This window comes from Aquarana catesbeiana, linkage group LG06 (assembly GCF_042186555.1).
Source record: "Aquarana catesbeiana isolate 2022-GZ linkage group LG06, ASM4218655v1, whole genome shotgun sequence".
NCBI lineage: Eukaryota > Metazoa > Chordata > Amphibia > Anura > Ranidae > Aquarana > Aquarana catesbeiana.
The window spans coordinates 63,738,389-63,764,157 of record NC_133329.1 but is presented as its reverse complement, the minus strand read 5'-3'; the positions used below and the strand labels follow the sequence as shown (position 1 = coordinate 63,764,157).

The following is a 25,769-nucleotide window of genomic DNA, read 5'->3' as shown; positions in this document are numbered from 1 at the left end:
ATGGCTGAAATAGTTAAATAATACTGTTTTTTGGGCTTTGGGTGGGTCCTATGATGTTATCTTAAATAAACGCTCCTAGACGCAAACGTGGCAAAATGCAGCAAAACGCGGCATGTAAACGCAGCAGAACGCGGGTTTTTAAACGCCGGTTTGAAGCTGTAAAAAAATTTGTTCAGAGGAGGTTGTCTAAGCGTCCCGTGTACATTAAGCCTTAGAACACAATAGCACAGTGGGGGAGATCGCTTAACCAACATTGCACGACCACGTGACCGCGTAGACTCATTAGCTCCTCTTCTCCTAATCCAGGGGCGTGTCTGTTTATATGGTGGGCTTTTTAGTATGTCAATCACACAGTGGATAGTACACTTCTGCAATTTATGCAGCCACAGACTGCTGCTGCAAAACAAAGGCAATAATCGGCTAACATTTGTTAGCCACTTTCACAGCCTTACTCCACCTACAGCAGTTTGCATGCTAGATAAACTGACCATGGGATATAAAGGCACACCATACACGGGCACAACATCCTGTATCTCCTAGAAGAATGCACTGATACACAAACTAACCACAGCAGCACAGATATGCTTCTGTGTTTGGCGTGATCAGTTTGCAAAAGCATGGAGGAGGACTGGCAGGATCGCTAAGTATCGAACAGAAATCTAAGAGAACAAAACAGAACTTACAGACGTCTGAAAAATAAAATTTGGAGATAGTATACGCTGTAACGTTTTCTTTTTGGGTGAAATACTGCATTCTATATCCAATAACCAGGAACTCCTTGATAGCAGTGGATATCACTCACACACAGTATCTCACAAAAGTGAGTACACCCCTCACATTTTTGTAAATATTTTATTTTATCTTTTCATGTGACAACACTGAAGAAATGACACTTTGCTGCAATGTAAAGTAGTGAGTGTACAGCTTGTACAACAGTGTACATTTTCTGTCCCCTCAAAATAACTCAACACATAGCCATTATTATATAAACCGCTGGCAACAAAAGTGAGTACACCCCTATGTGAAAATGTCCGAATTGGGACCAATTAGCCATTTTCCCTCTCCGGTGTTATGTGACTTGTTACAAGGTGTGGTATGAATGGGAAGCAGGTGTGTTAAATTTGGTGTTATCGCTCTCACTCTCTCATACTGGTCACTGGAAGTTCAACATGGCACTCCATGGCAAAGAACGCTCTGAGGATCTGAAAAAAAGAATTGTTGCTCTACATAAAGATGGCCTAGGCTATAAGAAGATTGCCAAGACTGTGAAACTGAGCTGCATCATGGTGGCCAAGACCATATAGTGGTTTAACAGGACAGGTTCCACTCAGAACAGGCCTTGCCATGGTCGACCAAAGAAGTTGAGAGCTCGTGTTCAGCGTCATATCCAGAGGTTGTGTCATGGACATACTACTTCCAGACCTGCAACAGGGCTCAGGCGCATCCCCACCAACAGGTTCCCAGTAACGAACAGACGTGCGCAGAGATCGCACGCACAGTGATTCGGCTTTGGCGCCCAATGGCCTTTAAGAGGGGCTTCCACAATTCAGCACTTGCTGTTTGATCTGCAGCTTCACCTGTGACCTGTTCCTGTAATCAGCATCCGATCACCTGACCTGGCTCTCTGACCACGCTGCTGTCTCCAATCCTGAACCTTGGCTCTCCCTGACTCTGATTCTGTTTACCTGCCTGTCTGATCTCCTGTTACCAGAAACCAGCCTGAACTTGACTATTCCTTGCCTGCCAAATCTGTTGAACTGATCCACTGTGTATGACCCGGCTTGTCTGACCTTGCTTCTGCCTGCTGTGTGCACCCTGCTGACCTGCATCCAGCTCACCTGCAGCCTGCTGACCTGCATCCAGCTCACCTGCAGCCTGCTGACCTGCATCCAGCTCACCTGCAGCCTGCTGACCTGCATCCAGCTCACCTGCAGCCTGCTGACCTGCATCCAGCTCACCTGCAGCCTGCTGACCTGCATCCAGCTCACCTGCAGCCTGCTGACCTGCATCCAGCTCACCTGCAGCCTGCTGACCTGCATCCAGCTCACCTGCAGCCGGCTTACCTGCATCCGGCTTACCTGCATCCGGCTTACCTGCTGACTTGTATCCAGCTTACCTGCACCCGGCACTCCAGTCAGTTCCAGTGTCTCCCAGTGGACATCATCTCCAGTTCCAGAGAATCCACCAGCCACTCATACCCCACTGTGCTCCTACGGTCACTGTCCTCAACTCCAGTGGTCTGGGAACCAGGGCTGTACGAGAGGTCTCCCTCTGCACGTCAGGCTCACATACGAGGTACGTGTCAGTATCAAACAGCCATGCCTGAGCCTGCAAGAGGGACCTCTGCTACTGATGAAATCTGCCAATTACTCTCCGTCCTCACTCAAGAGGTGAAATCGCTTCAGGACAGCTATGAACACCTGGTGAGACAAGTGCAGTCCCGGAAGAGTATTACAAACCCTTCTTCCAGTGGGTTGTCATCAGAGGCTTCCCCCGCACTCCCTGTAATGATGTTATCTCCAGAACCCAGGGTCCCAATTCCGGAGAAGTTTTCTGGGGATCGAAGCAAGTTTCGGACTTTCCGTAATGCATGTGAGCTGTACTTTTCCTTACTACCCTTAACCTTTTCGCGGGAAAACACCAAGGTGGGGTTTGTTGTCTCACTTCTGCTGGGAGATCCACAAGCCTGGGCTCATCACCTGCTGGAAGAACACCATGTTTCTCTGGACTCTTTGTCATCCTTCTTTGACGCAATGTCACTCTTATATGATGACCCCCAACGAACTTCCTCTGCCGAAGCTGCTCTTAGCACGCTCCAGCAGGGCCGCAGAGTGGTCGAAGATTATATAATGGACTTTAGACGCTGGAGCGCGGATACCCAGTGGAACCATGCAGCTTTACGGCACCAGTTTCGCCTAGGCTTGTCAGAAGGACTAAAGGATGAACTGGCTCGGGTCGGTGTACCAAATTCCCTGGAATCCTTGATGACCCTAACTATTCAGATAAACCGTAGTCTTCGGGAACGCAGGATGGAGAGGGTGACCCAGCAGACTCAACCAACTTGGATGTTACCCCAAGTGCCTACGACCTCTCGTCCTGTTCCCCTTAGACCGATCCCAGTTAATCCTGCACCAACCAAACTAATACCGGACTTTCAGAAATTTGGGCAGGTCGGACTAATGAGACCCGCATTGTCTGCCGAGGAACGTCTACGTCGGCAACAGCTCAACCTGTGCTTGTACTGCGGGGGACCAGGCCATTATGTACATTCGTGTCCTGCCAAGTACCGTAGATCTTCATCCATCCCACCACACAGTCACCCAGCTCTCTCTACTCACCTGGCTATTCCCATCACCCTTCAGTTTTCTGGAAAGACTGTGTCTGTTACTGCAATAATAGACTCTGGTGCATGCAGTTGTTTTATTGATTTGAACTTTGCCAACCAACAACGCATTCCACTCCAGCACAGGGCTCAAGGACTTTGTTTTCTTGGCAGATGGATCCCGTATTAAATCTGGCCAGGTGACTCAAGAGACTCCCCCACTGCCTGTAATTACTGTCTCGAACCACAAGGAACTGCTTAAGTTTGATGCTATTGCTTCCCCTCTGTTCCCGATCATCTTGGGTCTACCGTGGCTTCAGGCCCACAACCCGCAAATTGACTGGGGCTCCGGAGAAATCAGGTTTCAGTCCCTCTACTGTCAAGAACATTGTCTGCCCTTACCTTCCAAGATATCTGGTCCTTTGCTGTGCCTGGAAGCTGACTCAGAATTACGCTCAGCAGTACCTGAACAGTATCACGAGTTCTTAGACGTTTTTAGTAAAGGAGGGGCAGAGACACTTCCTCCTCATCGTTCCTACGATTGCCCGATTGAGCTACTGCCCGGAGCTGAAATCCCCTTTGGGCGAATTTTCCCTCTGTCTGAGCGGGAGTTGGAGGTTTTAAAGGAATATGTTGACGAAAACCTTAAGAGGGGGTTCATCCGGCCATCCACCTCTCCAGCTGGGGCAGGGATCTTTTTTGTGGAGAAGAAGGACCACTCATTGCGTCCCTGTGTGGACTACCGGGAGCTGAACAAGGTCACGGTCAAGAACCGGTATCCCTTACCCCTGGTACCTGAGCCTTTTCAAAGATTAAGAACTACTGTTGTGTTCACCAAACTCGATCTTCATGGGGCCTACAATTTGGTTCGCATTCGTGCAGGGGACGAGTGGAAAACGGCCTTCCGTACCAGGTTTGGACATTATGAATATTTGGTGATGCCCTTCGGCCTGTGTAATGCCCCTGCTACCTTCCAGCACCTGATAAATGATATCTTCAGAGATTATCTGGACATTTTCGTCATAGCCTACTTAGACGATATCCTGATCTTTTCCTCATCCTTGGATCAGCACCGGAAACACGTCAAGATGGTACTCTGCCGACTCCGTCAGCATGGCTTATACGCCAAACCAAAAAAATGCGAATTTGAGCGGCAGAGTATCCAATTTCTGGGCCTGGTAATTTCCACAGAAGGGTTCAAGATGGACCCACAAAAAGTCACAGCTGTTCTGGACTGGCCTGCACCCTCAGATAAAAAGGGGGTACAACGTTTTGTTGGCTTCGCCAATTTTTACAGAAGGTTCATCAAAGGATTTTCTGCAATTATCTCTCTGATCACCCAGCTAACAAGACAAAACGTCCGATTCCAGTGGAATCCCCAGGCTCAAGCTGCCTTCTCTACCCTAAAGGGACTCTTTACCTCTGCCCCCATCTTGAGCCATCCGGATCCCTCTCTTCCTTACCTACTCGAGGTTGATGCCTCAGAAACAGCTGTGGGGGCAGTTATTTCTCAGCGCCAAGGACTCAAGGATCTCATGCACCCCATAGCTTTCTTCTCTCGGAAGCTTTCGACTGCAGAGAAGAATTACGATGTGGGGGACCGTGAACTTTTGGCCATTAAAGCCGCACTCGAAGAATGGCGATACCTGCTAGAGGGAGCGGCACATCCCATACTTATCTACACGGATCATAAAAATCTGGAATATTTACGAAGTGCCAAACGTTTGAAGCCGCGTCAGGCACGATGGGCGTTATTCTTTTCCAGATTTTCATTTCACATCACCTACCGGCCAGGATCAAAGAACATCAAGCCTGACGCTCTCTCTCGGATGTACGATGACCCCAAAGAAACTTCAGTTCCGGACACCATCTTATCTGAGGGCAACTTTCTGCTTTTCCAGACAGACCTGCTGTCCGGTCTAAAACAAGCCTCAGAGGGGGTGTCCGGTCCTCCAGGATCAATCTTGATACCCAGGGATGGGATGCTTTGGAAGGACAGCAAAATTTTTGTGCCAGAAAGTTGCCGGACAGAAGTGTTGAGTCTGTGTCACGACCCGCTGGCCGGACATTTTGGGGTTCACAAGACTCGTGAACTAATCCAGCGCATGTTTTGGTGGCCGAAGCTTGAGGAAGATTGCAAGGACTATGTTAAGTCATGTGTCATCTGTACCCAAAGCAAATCTGCCAGGACCAAGTCCTGGGGCCTCCTCAGACCACTACCAATTCCCGACAGACCCTGGAGCATGATTGCCATGGACTTTGTAGTGGAACTACCCCCTTCTGAAGGACATACAGCTATCTTTGTAGTGGTTGACCGTCTGTCTAAGATGGCCCACTTCATACCCCTAAAGAGTACGCCGTCTGCTTTGGAAACTGCCCGGGTGTTCATCAGGGAGATCGTAAGGCTGCACGGGGTACCAACCAACATTGTATCTGACAGGGGAGTCCAGTTCACCTCCCGCTTCTGGAGGTCACTATGCCAAATTCTGAAAATTTAACTTTCCATGTCATCTGCTTTCCACCCCCAGACTAACGGACAAACTGAAAGGACGAACCAAACCCTGGAACAGTACATCCGTTGCTTTACCTCATTTGTCCAAGATGATTGGGTAGCACTGTTGCCTTTAGCGGAATTTGCTTTCAACAATGCCAGCCATTCAGCCACAGGTCAGTCACCGTTCTTTGCGAACTATGGGTTCCATCCTGTCTTCCTGCCTAACATTATTCCAGAATCTCCTGTTCCAGCAGTACAAAGTACTGTCGAGTTCCTGGGTCGCAACAACAAGTTGTTGCAAGAAGCTATGGCCGAGGCGCAGGCAACCAACAAGAGGCTTTATGACAGGAAGAGAAGAGGTGAATTACGTCTCCAACCAGGTGATCAGGTGTGGTTATCTACCACCAACCTCAAGATGGCTTGCCCTTCAAAGAAGCTGGCACCCAGATTCATTGGCCCTTTCCCAGTTAAAAGGAAATTGAATGAGGTCTCCTATAAACTTACCCTGCCTGAGTCGCTCAAAGTGCACCCGGTGTTTCACGTGTCTCTGCTTAAACCCACAGTACCCGACCCTTTCCCGGACAGAGGAACGGGCCCCCCGGACCTGTTATTATTAATAAGGACGAGGAGTATGAGGTGGAGGCTGTCGTAGACTGCAGGAGAAGAGGTAACCAACTTCAATTTTTAATCAAATGGAAGGGCTATGGACCAGAGGAGAACTCATGGGAACCTAAGCAAAATGTGCATGCCCAAGAACTGATCCAGGCCTTCTTCCACAGACATCCTCAGAAAAGAGCTCTTTTGGGCACCCGGAGGTTGCCCTTAAGGGGGGGGCAATGTCATGGACATACTACTTCCAGACCTGCAACAGGGCTCAGGCGCATCCCCACCAACAGGTTCCCAGTAACGAACAGGCGTGCGCCAATGCGCATGTGCCGATCGCAGAGATCGCACGCACAGTGATTCGGCTTTGGCGCCCAGTGGCCTTTAAGAGGGGCTTCCACAATTCAGCACTTGCTGTTTGATCTGCAGCTTCACCTGTGACCTGTTCCTGTAATCAGCATCCGATCACCTGACCTGGCTCTCTGACCACGCTGCTGTCTCCAATCCTGAACCTTGGCTCTCCCTGACTCTGATTCTGTTTACCTGCCTGTCTGATCTCCTGTTACCAGAAACCAGCCTGAACTTGACTATTCCTTGCCTGCCGAATCTGTTGAACTGATCCACTGTGTATGACCCGGCTTGTCTGACCTTGCTTCTGCCTGCTGTGTGTACCCTGCTGACCTGCATCCAGCTTACCTGCATCCTGCTGACCTGCATCCAGCTCCCCTGCATCCTGCTGACCTGCATCCAGCTCCCCTGCAGCCTGCTGACCTGCATCCAGCTCCCCTGCAGCCTGCTGACCTGCATCCAGCTCCCCTGCAGCCTGCTGACCTGCATCCAGCTCCCCTGCAGCCTGCTGACCTGCAGCCAGCTCCCCTGCAGCCAGCTCACCTGCAGCCAGCTCACCTGCAGCCAGCTCACCTGCAGCCAGCTCACCTGCAGCCTGCTGACCTGCATCCGGCTTACCTGCATCCGGCTTACCTGCTGACTTGTATCCAGCTTACCTGCACCCGGCACTCCAGTCAGTTCCAGTGTCTCCCAGTGGACATCATCTCCAGTTCCAGAGAATCCACCAGGCACTCATACCCCACTGTGCTCCTACGGTCACTGTCCTCAACTCCAGTGATCTCACATACGAGGTACGTGTCAGGTTGTCTTTGGGCAATAGACGTATGAGTGCTGCCAGCATTGCTACAGAGGTTGAAGGGGTTGGGGGTCAGCCTGTCAGTGCTCAGACCATACACCGCACACTGCATCAAATTGGTCTGCATGGCTGTCATCCCAGAATGAAGACTCTTCTAAAGATGATGCACAAGAAAGCCCACAAACAGTTTGCTGAAGAAAAGCAGACTAAGGACATGGATTACATGGAACCATGTCCTGTGGTCTGATGAGACCAAAATAAACTTGGTGGCAACCAGATGAGGAGTACAAAGACAAGTGTGTCTTGCCTACAGTCATGCATGGTGGTGGGAGTGTCATGGTCTGGGGCTGCATGAGTGCTGCCGGTACTGGGGAGCTACAGTTCATTGAGGGAACCATGAATGCCAACATGTACGGTGACATACTGAAGCAGAGCATGATCCCCTCTCTTTGGAGACTGGGCCGCAGGGCAGTATTCCAACATGATGATGACCCCAAACACATCTTTAAGGTGACTGCCTTGCTAAAGAAGCTGAGGGTAAAGGTGATGGACTGGCCAAGCATGTCTCCAGACCTAAACCCTATTGAGCATCTGTGGGGCATCCTCAAAAGGAAGGTGGAGGAGCGCAAGGTCTCTAACATCCACCAGCTCCGCGATGTCGTCATGGAGGAGTGGAAGAGGACTCCAGTGGCAACTTGTGAAGCTCTAGTGAACTCCATGCCCAAGTGGGTAAAGACAGTGCTGGGAAATAATGGTGGCCACACAAAATATTGACACTTTGGGCCCAATTTGGACATTTTCACTTAGGGGTGTACTCAGTTTTGTTTCCAGTTGTTAGACATTAATGGCTGTGTGTGGAGTTATTTTGAGGGGACAGCAAATTTACACTGTTATACAAGCTGTACACTCACTACTTTACATTGTAGCAAAGTGTAATTTCTTTAGTGTCGTCACATGAAAAGATATAATAAAATATTTACAAAGATGTGAGGGGTGTACTCACTTTCGTGAGATAATGTATATCTGAGTGTAAACACTTGGACATCTGCCATTATGAATATTTTACAGACTGGAATGTGGGCACGGTTTAATCTATTGTGTTTGCCATTGGGCATCCTGACAATAGGAATCTAAGAGCTGTATATGGGTACTTAAAGAGGAACTTTACTTAGTTTTTAAATACTCTAGCTGCTGACTTTTAAGAAAAAGACACTTACTAGTCTGTGAAGTCCAGTGCTGTCTTCCTCTGGAGCCAAGTCCTCACCAGGCTTTGGTTCTCTGGTGCCACCATCTTAGATATGGGAGCCAGCATTGACTTCCTGAAGTCTCACGGCTGGCTCCCATATGCGTGAGGCATGGCAGTATCGTGGCAGTGGTTCTGCAGAATCCTTGGACATGTGACATGCCCCAGTATGTTGTGGGTGAGGTGGAAGGAAGCAAGCTGACGTAATTCTCACCCAGGTGAGAATTGTAGAAGTGGGCAAAGGGGAAAGGATTAGTGGTTCTTTTTTTATTTTTAAGTGAAGGTTCAATTTACATCTAAATGGGGATTCTGAATCAGACTTGTACTTCAAACCTCAACTGTACGTTATTTATGTTAATCCAGTGAGTGCATAACACGGGGTATAACTGATTTTACTTTTTGATTTGTGTAGACTTTCCCTGGAGGCCACGGTTGGAGATATCAGTCCCGCCCCTGAGGAGTAGTGAAGAGGCCATCATACAGTGCACAGTAACAAAATACTTCCCAGATGTTGCAAATGTTTTGTGGTTCAGAAAGGACAAGCAATCCGGAGAAATGTATCCTGTGTCTTCAGATGGGATGTACAGAATTACTAATACGTTACTAGGGAGACAGAATGATCAGTCCTATGGATGTAGATCATGTGTGACCTTCTCCCCCTCTCTGGAGAGAGATCACGGTGTGGAATATATCTGCAGGGTGGAACATCCCAGCCTGGAAAAACCAATAGAGACGAGTACAGGAGCTCTGCAAGTCACCGGTGAGTACCACATACACCACAATATTAGACATGTGTGGTTCGTTTCGTTTCGAATTGAAATTCAGACACATTTTTTGTTTTTCAGAAGTTTGAAATTATGCGAATTTCCGAATTCCAATAGTACCGAATTTAACCACTTCCCGCCCAGCCTATAGCAGAATGACGGCCGGGCGGTGGTTCAGTTATCCTGACTGGGCGTCATATGACGTCCTGCAGGAGAACAGCCGCTGTCACAGTGTGACACACCGCTACAACGATCTCGGTAAAGAGCCTCCGGCGGAGGCTCTTTACTACGTGATCAGCCGTGTCCGATCACGGCTGATCACGATGTGAACGGGAAGAGCCGTTGATCGGCTTTTCCTCACTCGCGTCTGACAGACGTGAGTAGAGGAGAGCCGATCAGCGTCTCTCCTGACAGGGGGGGTCTGTGCTGATTGGTTATCAGCACAGCCCCCTGTTATGGAAATGAATTCCTTCACACCCCCCCGGATGCCCACTTCAGACCACCAGGACCATCAGGGAAGCACATAACATGTGGATGGCCAGGTACATCCCCCATGGCCATCCACATGTGCCAACATATACCTAATCTATGCCAATCAGTGCCCACAAATGGGCACTGACTGGCACCATTGTGAAAACAAAATTCAGTGATGCCCAGCAATGCCACCCATCAGTGTCATCAGTGCCACCCATCTGTGTCATCAGTGCCACCTATCAGTGCCCATCAGTGCCCATCCGTGCCACCTATCAGTGCCACCCATGAGTGCCCATCAGTGCTGCATACCAGTGCTGCCTATCAGTGCCCATCATCAGTGCCACCTCATTGGTGCCACCTCATCAGTGCCCATTAGTGCCGCCTTATCAGTGCAGCCATATCAGTGCCCGTCATTGAAGAAGAAAACGTACTTATTTACAAAAAAATTTAACAGAAACAAAGAAAACCATTTTTTTTCAAAATTTACGGTCTTTTTTTTATTTGTTGCACAAAAAATAAAAACCGCAGAGGTGATCAAATACCACCAAAAGAAAGCTCTATTTGTGGGAACAAAATGATAAAAAAAATGTTTGTGTACAGTGTAGCATGATCGTGCAATTGTCATTCAAATTGCGACAGTGCTGAAAGCTGAAAATTGGCTTGGGCAGGAAGGTTTATAAGTGCCTGGTATTGAAGTGGTTAAATGAATCCAAAGTAACGAAAAAAAAATTTGAACGAAATTCAAATTTGAATTGTTTTCGAATTATTTTTGAATAATTTTCAAATTTGAATAGTTTTAAAATTCAAATAGATTTCGAATTTCCAAAGAGAATAAAATAGAATAGAAAATAAAGGAATATAATAGAATAGAAAAGAATATAACAGAAAATAAAAGAATAGACTATAATAGAGTAAAACAGAACAAAGTAGAATAGAAAATAAAAGAACAGCTTAGACTAGAATAGAAACAAATAGAATAGAATAACATAGAATATAACCATCTTCTGAAATTCGAATTTCAAATAGAATACATTTGAATACCTAAGAAAAGAATAGAATAAAAAAAAAGAATAGACTATAATAGAATAGAAACGAATTAAAAAAAATAGAATAGAAAGAATATAACCATTTGCCAAAACCCAAACAGAATCAATTTGAATTTGAATAGAATAGAAAAGAATAGATTATAATCAATTTTGGCATTGATGAACACAGAGCAGAAATGGGAATTCTTCAAAAAGACTGTATGCGAACTCACTGCAAAGTATATTCCCATGGGTAATATGTTTAAAAAGCTAAAAATAAAACCTATGTGGCTCACGGTCCAAAGTTTAAAAAGCTATAAATAATAAGAAAAGAGCTTTTAAAAATATACAAATGAAGGAACACTATTATCGTTTAAATGCAACGAAGAATTATACCAGAATATGTAAAGGAAATCAAGGACGCAAAAATTCTAAACGAACGACAAAAAATTATTTAAATATATTAATAGAAAAAAGGTCAGGTCTGAGCATGTAAGCCCTTTACAAAATAATCTAGAGTGGATGACTGGGGACAAAGAGAAGGCTGGTTTAATAAATATTTTCTTCAGCTCTGTGTATGCAAAGAAGCATGGGGGAGGTCATGTTCATAATGGGGGTGGTAGTGACACAGCCCCAAATGATCTACAATGGCTCAAAAGTGAGATGGTCCAGAAATATTTAGACAGAATAAAGGTGGATAAAGTACCTGGACCAGATGGCATCCACCCATGGATCCTAAAAGAATTGAGCTCAAAGCCATTGTTTCTAATATTTAGAGACTCATTAATGAGGGGAATAGTACCACTGGACTGGCGTGGGGCCAATGTGGTGCCTATTGTATATTTAAAAAGGGATCTTTACCAAGTAACTATAGACCTGTTAGTTTATCTTCTATAGTCGGGAAGATACTGGAGAGTTTAATAAAAGACCACATAGACGAGTTCTTGTTGGAAATTTTTTTTTTAAGAAACACAGCATGGATTCATGAAAGACAGAAGTTGTCAAACAAACCTGATTTCTTTTTATGAAGAGGTAAGTAAAACCTTGGACGGGGTGGCTGTGGACGTGGCATACTTGGATTTTGCAAAAGCGTTTGACACAGTTCCCCACACACGGCTCATGTATAAGGTAAAGTCTAACGGCTTGGAAATATCAATTTGTAAATGGATAGAAAAATGGCTAAAAGACAGAATTCAGAGAGCAGTGGTTAATGACTCTTACTCTGAATGGTCTAGGGTTATCAGTGGTGTACCCCAAGGTTCAGTGCTGGGACCCTTACTTTTTAATATCTTTATAAATGATATAGGGTCTGGGATTACAAGTACCATTTCAGTGTTTGCAGATGACATCAAGTTATGCAGTGGAATAACGTCCTTACAGGATGTCTCCAATTTACAAGCCAACCTCAATGCACTGTCTAATTGGGCAACTGTGTCACAAATGAGGTTTAGCTCCAGTCCACATTGCAGTGATTTGGCAATGCGATTTGACATGTCAAATTACATGCCAAATCGGCAGCCTTGCCGGCAATGGCACCGTCCGAATTGGTGGGATGCCGCATTTGCGGCGCTGCACTGATCCCAAAAGTAGTTTCTGTACTACTTTTGGCGACCTCGGGGTGCGATTTCAATAGATATCTGTGCAGAAACCCGCACAGATGTCTCTGAAATTGCCCCCGAAGTTGGGTCTTCAGCTGAACTCGCACGTTTTCATTCCCGTTGTCAGTGTAAACCTAGGCTTAATGTTGATAAATGTAAAGTTATGCATTTGGGGGGCTAAGAATATGCATGCATCATACATACTAGGGGGAGTACAACTGGGGGAATCAATGGTGGAGAAGGATCTGGGGGTTTTGGTAGATCATAAGCTCAATAATAGCATGCACCAACCAAGCTGTGGTTTCCAAATCGAGCAAAATCCTTTCTTGTATTAAGAGAGGTATGGACTCCAGAGATAGAGATCATTTTGCCCCTGTACAAATCATTAGTGAGACCTTATCTGGAATATGCAGTTCAGTTTTGGGCACCGGTTCTCAAAAAAGGATTTCAGGAAACTGGAGAAACTGCAGAGAAGGGCAACCAAACTGATAAGAGGCATGGAGGAGCTCAGCTATGAGGAAAGATTAGAGGAACTGAATTTGAGCAGAGGAGATTAAGGGGGGTATGATCAACATGTACAAATGCATTAAAGGTCCATATAGTGAACTTGGTGTTGAGTTATACACTTGAAGGTCATCACAGAGGACAAGGGGGCACTCTACGTCTAGAGGAACATAGATTTCATCTCCAAATATGGAAAGGTTTCTTCACAGTAAGAGCTGTGAAAATGTGGAATTGATTCCCTCCAGGGGTGGTTCTAGCCATCTCAGTAGATTGCTTTAAAAAAGGCCTGAATTATTTCTTAAATGTGCATAATATAACTGGATACTAACATGTATAGGTAAAGTTGATCCAGGGAATATCCGATTTGCCTTTCGGGGGATCAAGAAGGAATTTTACCTTGCTGTAGCAAACTGGATCATGCTTTGCTGGGGTTTTTTTTCCTTCCTCTGGATCAACTGTGGGTATATGATTGTGTATATGGGATTGTATTTTTATTTTTTGGTTGAACTGGATGGACTTTTGTCTTTTTTCAACCTGACTATGTAACTTTACCTATAATTATTAGTATCCAGTTATATTATGTGTATAGGAAAGAATTCATGCCTTTCTTAAAACAATCTACTGAGCTGGCCAAAACCAGCTCTGGAGGGAGTCTATTCCACATTATCACAGCTCTTACTCTGAAAAAGCCTTTCTGTATTTGGAGATTTGGAGATGAAATCTCTTTTCCTCCAGACGTAAAGAGTGCCCCCCTGTCCTCTGTGATGACCTAAAGTGAATAACTCTACACCAAGTTCACTATATTTGTACATGTTGATTAGGGATGATCTTCGAGTTCGAGTCAAACTCATGTTCGACTCGAACATCGGCTGTTCGCAAGTTCGCCGAACAGCGAACAATTTGGGGTATTGCCAAAATTGCTGAGGAACACCCTTTAAAAAAGTCTATGGGAGAAATCAAAAGTGCTAATTTTAAAGGCTTATATTCATGGTATTGTCATAAAAAGTGTTTGGGGACCTGGGTCCTGCCCCAGGGGACATGGATCAATGCAAAAAAAAGTTTTAAAAACGGCCGTTTTTTCGGGAGCAGTGATTTTAATAATGCTTAAAGTTAAACAATAAAAGTGTAATATCCCTTTAAATTTCGTACCTGGGGGGTGTCTATAGTATGCCTGTAAAGGGGCGCATGTTTCCCATGTTTAGAACAGTCTGACAGCAAAATGACATTTCAAAGAAAAAAAGTCATTTAAAACTACTTGCGGCTATTAATGCATTGCCGGTCCGACAATACACATAGAAGTTCATTGATAAAAACGGCATGGGAATTCCCCACAGGGGAACCCCGAACCAAAATTTAAAAAAAAAAAAAAGACGTGGGGGGTCCCCCTAAATTCCATATCAGGCTCTTCAGGTTTGGTATGGATATTAAGGGGAACCCCGGCCAAAATTTAAACAAAAATGGAGTGGGGTCCCCCTAAAAATCCATACCAGACCCTTATCCGAGCATGCAACCTGGCAGGCCGCAGGAAAACAGGAGGGACGAGAGAGCGCCCCCCCTCCTGAACCGTACCAGGCCACATGCCCTCAACATTGGGAGGGTGCTTTGGGGTAGCCCCCCAAAACACCTTGTTCCCATGTTGATGAGGACAAGGGCCTCATCCCCACAACCCTGGCCGGTGGTTGTGGGGGTCTGTGGGCGGGGGGCTTATCAGAATCTGGAAGCCCCCTTTAACAAGGGAACCCCCAGATCCCGGCCCTCCCCCCTGTGTGAAATGGTAAGGGTTCTTATGGCTCTTCTGGTTCTTCCTCCGGTGTTCTTGTCCGGCATCTCCTCCGCTGCGTCTCCTTCCCTTCTCCTCGGGCCGCTCTGCATCCATGATGGCATGGTGGGAGGCTCCCGCTGTGTGACGCTTCTCTCTTCATCTTCTTCTCTTCATCTTCTTGTCTTCATCTTCTTTTTGGGCCGCTCCACATCCATGCATGGAGGGAGCCTCCTGCTGTGTGACGCTTCTCTTCTGACGGTTCTTAAATAATGGGGGCGGGGACAACCGGTGACCCCGCCCCCCTCTGACACACGGCGACTTGACGGGACTTCCCTGTGGCATTCCCCGTGACGCCACAGGGAAGTCCCGTCAAGTCGCCGTGCGTCAGAGGGGGGCGGGGTCACCGAGTGAATACCACTATGACCCGAATGCTTGGCCAATCACAGCGCCGTCTGCACAGAGAGCTGTAATTGGCCAAAGCCAGGGTGGCTTTGGCCAATTATGGCTCAGGGGGTTTAGTACATGCCCCACACTATATAAGGCCGCCTGCGTGGCGGCCTTGTGTAGTGTGTTGCGGCGGCGGAGAGAATTAGACAGAGAGAGACAGTGTCATTTGATTTAAGTTAGAGTAGGCAGGCAAGTCAGTTAGCTGCACTTACAGTGTATTGTGTATATATATGAAGAAAAGTATATCATCTAATACTATAGATATTCTTATTCTCATTCTCAGGGGCGTTTCTGGATGTATAGCAATGTCTTTGTGTTATATGTTATATATATCAGTAACCTCTCTCCTAGAGGGTAGAGTGTATAGGAGATATGTTTCTGTACTTTATCCAAGGCCGCATTTCCTACTTACTTTTAGGAATTAGTTTCTTAGTAGTAATTGAAGAATCCTTCGTTCATACGATGCTTCCAGAAAGGTTGTTTATTTGTTCAGAAAGATAAGCAAAGACAAGACTGGCTTCTGGTAACATTTGACATGGTGATGGTCTCAGAAGGAGGAGGAGGAGGAGACATCTTGATGTTACATTCTCCAAAGTGTTGGGTTACTTCTCTCTCTTCAATCCTACTCCATTCCTATTCTACCATAAATCTCATCCATTCTTATACTGTTTCAAAATGTTATGTCAGCATATCCTAGTAACACCCATATTTGCATATATACTTTAAATGGCTATAGTCTAAAGATAAGCAACATTACTCCACCCATTGTCCTGACATAGCAACTCAAAATAGAAATATCTACCCAGCTAAACCACTCCTCTGTCCTCTATCCTCCATCCTGTTAACCTTCGGAAACCATCACTAATTACGTATAACATTTATGTGTTTCATATATTTTTTCAGAAACTTTTATCACTTAAAATAATAATGAACTTAAAATCTTCTAACAATATATATGCGTCCCAGGTGTTGTGTATGTGTATATATATATATATATATATATATATATATATATATATATATATATATATATATATATATATATATATATATATATATATATATATATATATATATATATATATATATATATATATATATATATATATACACACACACACACACACACACACACAGACACACACACACATACATACATACACACATATACACACATATACATATATACACACATACACACACACACACACACACACACTGTATTCAGAGCCGTTCCTGTTATTTTCTTTCTAATATACTGACAGGCAGGCAGGTGTATTTACATTTAGTGTACTGTGTACCTGAAGACAAGTGCTGTTGTTCTTCTTCTGATCCTATTAATACCACAGGCAGGCAGCTTGAAGTATTTACAGTTAGTGTACTGTGTACCCTGCACAGTGTGCACCTATAGCTACCTGAAGACAAGTGCTGTTGTTCTTCTGATCCTATTAATACCACAGGCAGGCAGCTTGAAGTATTTACAGTTAGTGTACTGTGTACCCTGCACAGTGTGCACCTATAGCTACCTGAAGACCAGTGCTGGGGTGCTTCTTCTGATTAATTCCTATTAATACCACAGGCAGCCAATCTGCTAGCTGCAATATAATCAGTATATATAAAAATCCCAGTTTTGTGCAGCTACATCTCACTGCAGGCCATTAGTATGTCTGGAAGGCCAACAAGAAGAGGCAGACAGTCACAAGCCAATAAAAGAGGGTAAGCAGGCTCTGTGTCTAGAGGCAACAGTGCTGTTCATGGACACGGTGCATCCCCATCAGCGCGTGGCCGTGGGACAAGCTTTGCTTTTTTCCGGCAGCTGGCCGTGTTGAGCCGCAACATGCGGAAGACTTGGTAGAGTGGATGACCAAGCTGTCCACATCCTCCTCATCCTCTCTCACCCAGGCTCAGGGTACTTTGTCTGGCAAAGCAGCTGCCAACGCGGCCTCTTCCCTCGGCTCAATGGCATCAGTCACTCCTTCCCTAGCCCCACCATGTCCTCCCGAGGAGTCCCCCGAACTGTTTGACCACAGTGTTGGGTACATGCTCCAGGAGGATGCCCAGCATTTTTAAGGCTCCGATGATGGTACTCAGCTAGAGGAAGACAGTAACATGAGCCCAGACAGACAGGGTGCCTTAGAAGGACAGCAATCTGGCAGTCATGTTCCCCCAGCTGCAGCATACTGCCAGGTTTGCTCCAGTGATGAGGAGGGAGGGGATGATGAGGTCACTGACTCCACGTGGGTGCCTGATGAGAGGAGGAGGAGGCAAATCACCAATGAGGTAGGATGCCCTCCTGGGGCCAGCTTAAGGGCAGCACACCGACTGCATCACACCGCAGAGCTCCTCATGTGCCCTGCTGTCTCTGCACATTATTCCAAAAGTTCTTTGGTGTGGGCCTTTTTGAGACGAGTGCATCAGATCCCACCGCTGCTATTTGCAACATATTTCTCAAGCGTATCTCGCGTGCCCAAAACATCACCCACTTGGGCACCACATGCTTGACCAGACATATGTTGACCTGCCATGCAGTTCGTTGGCAAGCATACCTAATAGACCCACACCAAAGAACAAAGAGGACCTCTCCTTGCTCCTCATCAGCTGGGATCTCCAACCCCACTATACCTTCAGTCCTCTCTGAGACCTGCACTGAGAGGAATGAAGGTGTAGAATTAGGTGTGTCACAGCCAAGTACTTGCGGGCAATCTGCTATCGGTACACCGACGTCAGATTGTACCAGGCAAATTTTCACTGCCCCAGCTGCTGCACCGCTGAAAGCAGTTCGCTCCCAGGCATCCACATGCCCAGCGGTTGAATGCTAGCTTGGCTAAATTGCTAGCACTTCAACTGCTGCCTTTTCAGTTGGTAGACTCTACCCCCTTCCGTGAGTTTGTGGAATGTGCAGTTCCTCAGTGGCAGGTTCCCAAACGCCACTTTTTCTCACGGAAGGCAAATCCGGCTCTCTACCGGCATGTGGAAGGCAATGTCTTGGCCTCGCTGGATAGGGCGGTCAGGTGCATATTACCGCTGACTCATGGTCCAGCAGGCATGGACAGGGATGTTACCTATATTTCATGGTGCATTGGGTGACTCTTCTGGCAGCTGGGAAGGATGCAGGACAAGGTGCAGTAGTATTGGAGGTTGTTCTGCCACCACGCCTCCAAAATGCTACTACTGCTGATTCTGACACACCTCTCTCCTCCACCCCCTCCTCTTCTTCCTCCATGGCCTCCTCCTATGCTTTGTCCTCGGAAACCAGCAGTGCTCCGTAGGCGTTCAAGGGGCTACACAAGTATGCAGGCTAAAAGATGCCATGCGGTGCTTGAGCTGGTGTGCTTGGGGGACAGGAGCCACACTGGGGCAGAGATTCTGTCAGCTCTGCAGGGGCAGGCTCAGAAGTGGTTGACACCACGCCAGCTTAAGGCAGGAATGGTGGTTTGCAACAATGGCACCAACCTACTCTCCGCCCTCTGACAGGGACAACTGACCCATGTGCCCTGTTTGGCTCACATCCTTAACTTGTTGGTGCAGCGGTTCTTGGGCAGGTACACGGTTTACAGGGTGTCCTGAGGCAGGCCAGGAAAGTCTGTGTGCATTTCCACCGGTCATATAATGCCAGTGCTCGGCTGGCTGACCTCCAAAAGGAATTTAACCTGCCCAAGAAGCGCCTAATCTGTGGCATGCCCACCAGGTGGAACCTAACGTTGGCCATGCTGCAGCGGCTGCACATGCAGCAGAGTGCGATCAATGAGTACCTGTGTGACTATGGCACGAGGACAGGGTCAGGGGAGCTTGTTTTTTTTTCCCCATGCCAGTGGGCCATGATCAGGGATGCATGCACTGTTCTGTCACCATTTGAGGAGGCCACGAGTATGGTGAGCAATGACAGTGCATGCATCAGTGACACTGTCCCCCTTGTCCACCTGTTGGAGCACACGCTGTGTGGAATAATGGGCAGGGCACTTGAGGCAGAACAGAGGCAGGAAGAGGAGGACTTCCTAAGCTCTCAAGGCCCCCCTTTATCCAGACAGTGCCCCCTTTATCCAGACAGCATGCCCGCCGATCACACAGGAAGAGGACGAGGAGGAGGAGGATTGTGTCAGCATGGAGATGGAGCCTGGCACTCAGCATCAGCAGCAGTCTTTAAAGGATCATTTACAGTCCCAAGAAACCCATGGACTTGTACGTGGCTGGGAGGAGGTGGCTGCGGATCATGTCATCCTTAGTGACCCAGAGGACTCCGGACCGAATGCCTCAGCAAACCTACGCTGCATGGCCTCCCTGATCCTGCAAAGCCTGCGGAAGGATCCTCATATTCGTGGTATCAAGGAGAGGGAACAATACTGGCTGACAACCCTCCTTAATCCACGATACAAGGGTAAGGTTGCGGACCTTATCTTACTGTCGCAGAGGGAGCAGAGGATGAAACCTCTTCGGGAGGCCTTGCAGAAAGGTCTGTGCAAGGTGTTCCCAGAGACTGGGAGGTTACAAACTCCTGTTCCTGGACAACGTGTTGCCGAGGCTTAGGTCAGTCAAAGAAGGAGCGGTGGGGAAGGTGGCCGTCTGACCGATGCGTTCAGACAATTTTTTAGTCCGCAGCCCCAAGGTATGATTGGTTCCAGTAACTATCTGTCTGTTTTACATGGTGCAGGAATACCTAGGGGCAAGATCTGACTTGGACACCTTTCCCACCGAAAATCCTCTGGGTTACTGAGACTTGAGGATGGATCACTGGCCAGAGCTTGCGCAGTATGCAATTGAGCTACTGCCTGTCCTGCATCCAGCGTTCTTTCAGAACGCACATTCGGTGCTGCTGGAGGCTTTGTAACCGTTCACAGGGTGCGCCTGTCCACCGACTCAGTCGATCGACTGACTTTCATAAAAATGAATCAGTCTTGGATCACCACCAGATACCAAGCACATGATGCTGATGTAACCGAATATTTTTTTTTGAAATGTCAGATCCCTTCAAGACTCCCTATGCTGATGCTGAGTGACTATCCTCTTCCTCCTCAATGATCATGCTGATAGCTTGTAAGAATATTTTTGGTTCTGGGTGCCGCCACCAGTGGCTAAGGCCCAATTTTTCAGTCCCTGTTTAACAGGGGCGTGTAATTACAATTTTTGATGCAATATTTTGCAAGGATGGTTCGTTGCTGTGCTCAACTAGAGTATTTGTGAGGGGTTGAGGTGTTGTGGCACCAGCACCAGTGCCTAAGGCCCAATTTTTCAGCCCCTGTTTAACAGGGGCGTGTATTTACAATTTTTGATGCAATACTTTGCAGCAGGGCTTGTTCCTGCGCTCCAACTAGAGTATCTGTGAGGGGTTGCAGTGTTGTGGCACCAGCACCAGTGCCTAAGGCCCAATTTTTCAGCCCCTGTTTAACAGGGGCGTGTAATTACAATTCTTGATCTAATATTTCACAGCAGGTACCCGTTTCTGCGCCCAAGAGTAACTGTGAGGACTTAAAGTGTTGTGGCACCAGCACCACTACCACCAAAGGCCCAATTTTTCTGACCCTGTTGAACAGGGGCATGTAATTACAATTCTTGATCTCATATTTCACAGCAGGGCCCGTTCCTGCGCTCACCAAGAGTAACTGTGAGGGCTTACAGTGTTGTGGCAACATCAACACCTAAGGCCCCAATTTCTGCAGAGTATATAGGGCAGGCCCCTACTTTCAAACATCCAACTTACAAACGACTCCTACTTGCAAACGGAAGGAGACAGGAAGTGAGATGAAATCTACCCCTAGGAAGGGAAATTCTCTCCTGTAAGAGTTAATATGGGAAAAACGTGTCTCCTCTCCACTGATGCTTTATCACCAAGTGAGGTGAAATCTTCTGAAGAGGTGTACAGACAGCAAAACAAATGTCACAGGGGTGATAACCCTTCCCTATGTTTTCCAAAAAGCTTAAAATAGATTTTTTGGCTGGAGCTACACTTTAAAACTGTACCAGTTCAAAATTACAAACAGATTCTACTTAACATCAAACCTACAGTCCCTGTCTTGTTTGCACCGCCTGTATACATGCCTTTCCTTTTTTTAATTCGGGTGCGGGGTTCCCCTTAATATCCATACAAGACCCAAAGGGCCTGGTAATGGACTGGGGGGTGGGGGGTACCCATGCCGTTTGTCTTACTGATTTTCATCCATATTGCCGGGACCCGACATTACATTAAAGCACCAAGCAATTTTATTCCTTTAAAAATGTGATTTTGTGCAGGGACTGTTCTAAGCACGGGAAACACACACCACTTTACAGGCATACCATAGACACCCCCCCAGGTACGATATTTAAAGGAACATTTCACACTTTTTTTTTCACTTTAAGCATCATTAAAATCACTGCTCCCGAAAAAACGTCCGTTTTTAAAACTTTTTTTTGCATTCATACATGTCCCCTGGGGCAGGACCGGGTCCCCAAACCCTTGTTTAGGACAATACCATGCAAATAAGCCTTTAAAATTAGCACTTTTGATTTTGAATGTTCGAGTCCCATAGACTTCAATGGGGTTCTAAAGTTCTCATGAATTTTCGGTCCGTTTGCAGGTTCTGGTACGAACCAAACCGGGGGGAGTTCGGCTCATCCCTAGTGACCACATACCAAGTACTGGTAATAGGTGACACCACATACCAAGTACGGGCAATAGGTGACAATGGACTAATTACTGGCAATAGGTGACCACATACCAAGTACTGGTAATAGGTGACCACATACAAAGTACTGCCAGTAGGTGACCATCCTGGTAATAAGTGACAATGTGGCAAGTACTGGCAATAGGTGACCATGTACCATGTAATGACAAAGTGATGACCAAGTACTGACAGTAGGTGACAGTGTCCCAAGTACTGCATTGCGAGAGGACTCTGCGTACGCTTTACCTAGAAATTCAAGTCTATCACAGGACTGTAGCAAAGCAGCGGGGAGACAATTGGCAATATAAGGCCTCTTTCACATGGGTGGCCAAGGAGTAATGAAAACAGGTAGTTAAAGAGAAGTTCCAGCCTGATAAAAAAAAAAAAAAGTCAGCAGCTACAAATACTGTAGCTGCTGAATTTTAATATACGGACACTTACCTGTTCAGGGACCCCGCGATGTCGGCTCCCCAAGCCAATTGTCCATTGGCTCCAGGTGCAGGCGCCGGCATCCTCACTAAGGAAAACGGGGTGCAAAGCCTTTGCGCCTTCACAGGCTGTTTTCTACTGCGCATGCGCAAGTCGCAATGAATGTGTGTGTCTCACATGTGTGTCTCTCAGAAGACAGCGAGACCATTCAGAAAGCGCAGCGCGACTTGCGCATGCACAGTAGAAAAAAGCCTGTGAAGGCGCAGGGGCTGAAAGAGGAGGGGCTGAAAATTGCATAGATCGCTGCACAACCATTGCGGCGATCTTACCTGGAAGTGGGAGCAGGCAGTGGGGGGTGCGAGGGGGGCCGTGGCCCCAGGCGCAACATTTGGGAGGGCGAAATCCCATGCCAGTGTGTGTCACCCTTGTCTCCATCCTCCTAATTTTCATTTTCTGTGACCCAGCGCTCCGGCAGCCATGTTCAGCCTCAGGCTGGCCACTGGTGCCCTGTGATTGGGCGAAAGGGGTCACGTGCGGCGGGCGGGGCTGGCCTGTCCTCAATCGCGGGTGAGCGGGGCTGGCCTTCACTGTGAGCTGTAGCCACTTTTTTTCCCCTCCCCCTTGGATCCTGGGTCATGTCCCCATCATGGCACGCAGTCTGGCAGAGGCAGAGCAGATGGAAGAAAAATAGGTGCGACTCCCTCGTGAGTTTTGTTGCTGGCCCGGGGGAGTAGATATGGTCTGGGATGAGGGAACAGCCAGAAAATCAGTGTATAGTGTTGTGTGTAGTAGTATAGTGTAGTGGTCAGTGTCTGATCGTGTGTATGAGGCTTAACTGTGGGGGGATGGGACTGACTTTGATAGGAGACTGATCGGTGTTCCCATATACTAAGAACACATGATCTGTCTCTCCTCTCCCCTGACAGGATGTGGATCTGTGTGTTTACACACACAGATCCACGTTCCTGCTCCGTGACGTGCAATCACGGGTGCCCGGCGGACATCGTAGCCGCCGGGCACGCGCATCGGACCCCAAATGTCGTGGCGTGCGCGCGCATGTGCCTCCAGCGGCACATGCGCACCCTCTATACCGCCGGGAAGCCGAGGACGTCATATGACGCCCACCCAGGATGGGAGATCCCACCTAAGATGTCATATGATTATACGTGAGTAATGAAGAGGTTAACATGCCCAAAGTTCAAAAATAAGTAAAGTGTTAAGCCAAGGAGTGGTGCCAAAGTACAAGGAGGGGGCCTAAATGCCACGACATTATCAGCTATGCTTACCCCTCGACCAGAAGAATGAGCACAACTGTTACTCAGATGCACACAATTTACAAGAGGGTATGGTTCTCTAAAGGGCGTATACAGTAAGGATATAGCATACACAATTGCAACACAAGTCATATTGTAATTTACTGTAATTAAAAATGACCTTTCCTCCATCTTCCCCTACGATCTCACGGGCCCCATGGCTCTGAACCCAACTACCCTACTATCACAGCTTCCCTGACAGCTTGGTCTACACCCCTATCCCACTCCTGCTCCCTACACAATTTGAAAACGATCCCACTAGCCATAAACACCTAACATACTATGATCCTGATTCTCCATCTTCTTCCATGAAGACGTTTAGGAATACACAACCATGACTGTTTTTAAAGCAGGGCAAAAGGGAGCTGCCCTGGGCCCCATCATTGTTGTGGGGCTCAAAGCAGCTGCCTCATACTTACCAATAGGGATGAGCTCCGTATTCGGGTCGAACATAAGTACAATTCAAATATTGGGTGTTAACCCCCCGTTCGCAGAACAGCGAACATTATGGGGCGTTCGTGGGAAATTCAAGCGCTGCGGAATGCCCCATAATGCACTGCGAGATCATAGTGCATTGCTATATAATGATTGGCCAAAGCACGCACCTGACCTACATGCTTTGGCCAATCACAGCGCGCTCTGCTGAGAGAGCCATAATTGGCCAAAGGCAGGGGGCCTTTGGCCAATCATGGCTCAGGGGGGCTGAGTCCACGCCCCACACTATATAAGGCTGCTTACATTGTGGCCGCATGTAGTGTTGTTGGCGTGGACAGAGAGATAGCTTGAGTTAGATTAAGCAGGCAGGTTATTCAGTTAGTGGCAGTATATTTCTAGTAATATATATTGCATTCAGTGTAGCCTATATATACAGTGCATTCCGTGGTGTATAGTTTCTAATACACTTCAGGCGGTTTACACAGTATATAATACAGTGTAGTGTGGTGTTGCAAAACAAAAAATACATCGTGTTCGGAAGGCCACCAAGGAGAGGCAGACACTCACAGGCCACTAAAAGAGGGGAAGCAAGCAGCCTCTGTGTCTACAGTCAACAGTGGTGGTCGTGGACAGTGCATCCTCTGCAGGTGGCCGTGGGGCATGCTTGTCCTTTTTTTCTGCTGCTGGCCATGTTATTGAGCCACAACATGCAGAAGAGTTAGTGGAGTGGATAACAAAGCCGTCCTCATCCTCCTCATCCTCTGTCACCCAGGCTCAGAGTTGTTTGCCTTCCAACGCAGCTGCCAAAGTGGCCTATTCCACCGGATCCTTGTCCAGTCACTCCTTCCGTAGCCCCACCATCATGCACGGAGGTGTTCCCGGAATTATTCCACCACAGTGCCGGTTACATGCTGCTGAAAGATGCGCAGCGATTTAAAGGCTCCGATGTTGGTTCCCAGGTTGAGGAAGGGAGTAACGTGAGCATAGAGAGAGCCACAGAAGGACAAGAAATTGGCAGTCATGTTCCCCCAGCATACTGCCAAGTTTGCTCCAGTGACGAGGAGGGAGGGGATGATGAGGTCACTGACTGTACTTGGGTGCCTGAGAGAAGAGAGGAGGAAACTGAGAAGGAGGAGGCACAACTTCAATGAGGCAGGATGTCCTCTAGGGGGCAACTTAAGGGCAGCCACTCTATTGCATCGCACCACAGAGCTCCGCAGGTGCAGGGCTCTGTTGACTCCCCTTGTTGTGGGCCTTTTTCAACAGCAGATTGCACCGTTGTTGTTTGCAACCTCTGTCTGAAGAGGGTCAAGCATGGCCAGAACAGCAGCCGCTTGGGCACCACATGCTTTATCAGACATATGATGACCCACCATGCAGTCCATTGACAACAGCACTTGAAAGACCCACATCATAGAAAAAGGTGGACTTCTGCTTGCTCTTCATCTGGAATCTCCAACCCTACTATACCTCCAGTTCTCTCAAAAACCTGCACTGAGAGGAATGAAGATATAGCAATACCCTAGATGTCCCAAGTACTTGCAGACAATCTGCTAGCAGTACACCACCAATTG

At 47.2% G+C, this 25,769-nt stretch overlaps 2 protein-coding genes across 2 annotated transcripts in view; both read left to right on the top strand.

Annotated features, from left to right (window-relative positions):
- LOC141148558 (uncharacterized) overlaps nt 1-25,769 on the top strand; it is a gene marked incomplete in the record, with an annotated part of 670,733 nt that overhangs the window by 364,038 nt on the left and 280,926 nt on the right.
- LOC141148559 (uncharacterized) overlaps nt 1-25,769 on the top strand; it is a 243,929-nt gene that overhangs the window by 203,850 nt on the left and 14,310 nt on the right. Inside the window, exon 13 of the mRNA XM_073636113.1 lies at nt 9,219-9,566. Coding sequence (XP_073492214.1) covers nt 9,219-9,566 — 348 coding nt within the window. The remainder of the gene's footprint in view (nt 1-9,218; nt 9,567-25,769) is intronic.